Source organism: Colias croceus, chromosome 5 (genome assembly GCF_905220415.1).
Source record: "Colias croceus chromosome 5, ilColCroc2.1".
Lineage (NCBI taxonomy): Eukaryota > Metazoa > Arthropoda > Insecta > Lepidoptera > Pieridae > Colias > Colias croceus.
Genome location: NC_059541.1, coordinates 9,597,299 through 9,599,549, shown reverse-complemented (window position 1 = coordinate 9,599,549; position 2,251 = coordinate 9,597,299). Strand labels below are relative to the sequence as shown.

The 2,251-nt window shown below is 32.8% G+C and overlaps 1 protein-coding gene across 1 annotated transcript; it reads right to left on the bottom strand.

Moving 5' to 3' along the window:
* Positions 1-1,050: 1,050 nt before the first annotated feature.
* LOC123691952 (defensin Lucifensin-like) lies at positions 1,051-1,744 on the bottom strand. The gene is made up of 2 exons (XM_045636548.1): positions 1,596-1,744; positions 1,051-1,299 (listed from the first exon to the last, which is right to left on the bottom strand). The coding sequence occupies exons 1-2, from the start codon at positions 1,660-1,662 to the stop codon at positions 1,127-1,129; spliced, it is 240 nt and encodes a 79-aa protein (XP_045492504.1). The 5' UTR covers positions 1,663-1,744; the 3' UTR covers positions 1,051-1,126.
* Positions 1,745-2,251: the final 507 nt, after the last annotated feature.

Below are 2,251 nucleotides of genomic sequence, written 5' to 3'. Positions count from 1 at the left end.
AGGAAGTTTTATGCCGAACGATTTATTGTAGATTTAAATATGAGACAATTACATAAACAGGGCCTTAAGAAAACTGGAAAGCATTATGTGCATTGTTTATTCTTGTTTTGTTGTTCATTTCTTGTTGAAATGTTTCACCGTCGGAATCCATTTTTAAAATGGAGTGCGTCAGACTTCAAAACTATTCGAGTTATATGTTATATTATGATCTGTGGTATTACGTTAATTTCTTCATATGTTCGGGTGGAAGTACTCACTCCCATCAATGTTTTAATTACATTTGATAAAAATGTGATTTTTTAACATTATCTTCAACTAAGGACAAAGTTTATTTATCAAATCTATTCGGTTAATAACAATTCACAATATTTAAAAATATATAAGTCCTTGCATTAAGTTTTATTAGGCCTTAGGAAACCGTTGCGGAAGAATTATAACAAGTACCCGCGGCCCCCTCATTAAAGCGGCTCGACGGAACACAGTGGGGTTTTAGTCGGTAAGAATCCGACATAACCCACGGCTCCTTCCCCGGGGGCCGTGGGTATCTTTGGAAGATTTCCCCACTATAAAAAAAAGGCCTTAGGAAACCAAATTACTATTTTATTGTTTTATTGAAGCCTCAGTTACTATATTTTTTTTTGTAGATAAAGTTAAGTTTTCTTTGTAGATATTTTTTTTCGATAATTTAGGCTCTTGAACTTTTGGAGATATCAGACCTTTCCCAGTAATGCTCAACTCACTTAACTTTAACAATCAGTATTGCGATTAGATATTATTGTATTGAGACAAGACTGTTTAAGTGAATTTGCTTTTTATAAGGAAAATAGTCGAATATTTAAGATTTTACCTAATTCTCAAAATCTGCACATTCTATTTTTAAGATATTCCTGTGATCATATTTTTAGGTACAAATATAGAATTTGAATGTAGAATGGAATTTTTCCGTTTATTTGCCGGACGGTCTTATATAACTTTTAGTCATTCTACAAAAGAAAGTGAACGATAGTGGAAAAACACTTCATCAAGTTATTGTAGTAAAAAAAACGAAAGTTTATAATTCATATTATATTTATTTAAAAAAATACATGTTTACATAAAAACGTGGACATGTACTGTATACAAATAATCAACGTCTGCAGACGCAAAGGAGCTGCGCGTTGCAGCTGCCGCGCGGGAAGCCCAGCGACTGGCACACCGCGCGGCACAGCGCCGCCGTGCAGATCCGCTGCCGCGCGCTGCCGAACACCTCCACCGCCTCCGTCACCTCGCCCGACAGTCCTGACATACTGTACTCCTCGTCTGAACAAATCAAAAGATATTTATCATTTATGCGCTTCGCATTCTGATACAAATCAAATAAATGACCAATGAAGAATATTCAATGAATGTGAATTTCATGACAAATAATTAATATTCTGTATAAAGCTTGAAAATATTTCCAGCCTTCCAAATGGTTCTACGTGATAAAAAGCTAACGAACAATTTCTGTTACAGATATGTTCGAACAAATAAAAAGAATGTAGTAATTGTTATTCTAACTGCAACTTTTCATTTTGATACTCGCATGATATAATATTTAAAATTGACATTCAAACCTGCGGGAGCCGCTTGCACCAGTGCCACGAAAGCTACAAAGAGAGCGAATACTGCGAAGAACTTCATATTGATTTCTTGTTTTGTTGCTTTGACGAACACCTGTTCAGAATTTATGTTTGATCTGCACCAGTAGCAGCTATTTATATGAGATTTGTTTTATGGAATATTATATTATTTAGATAACATTAACAGTATCACTTGAATTTAACGATAATCATTGTTGTACACAGGAATAATTATCTTTGCTCAATCTTTTAATTGCACCTACTGTAAATGCGAAAGTTGATAATTTTCTAGGGAATCACCTAGCAAGTACCTACATATCAGCAATTCGAACGTTTTGGGTAATTTTATAGAGTAGGTATTACAAATGTATTATCTCAAAAGTAAAAGCCTACATTTTTCAATTTCGAAATCAAAGAAAATAACCTAATATTTATCCAGATCATTTATTTCAAACAAACAGTTGTGTAGTTTTATAAATGAAAATTTTTATACTTAAAGAAATAAAAAAATGGCATCAAATTAAATTACATTCCTTAGTTTCATTCAGATAATATTATGTCTTGTAAAATACATTGGCCTCGAGACTTAAAGCTATACTCAAAATAGAAAATGTTATCCAATTAATTAAAATAATTGAATAATTTCTCTA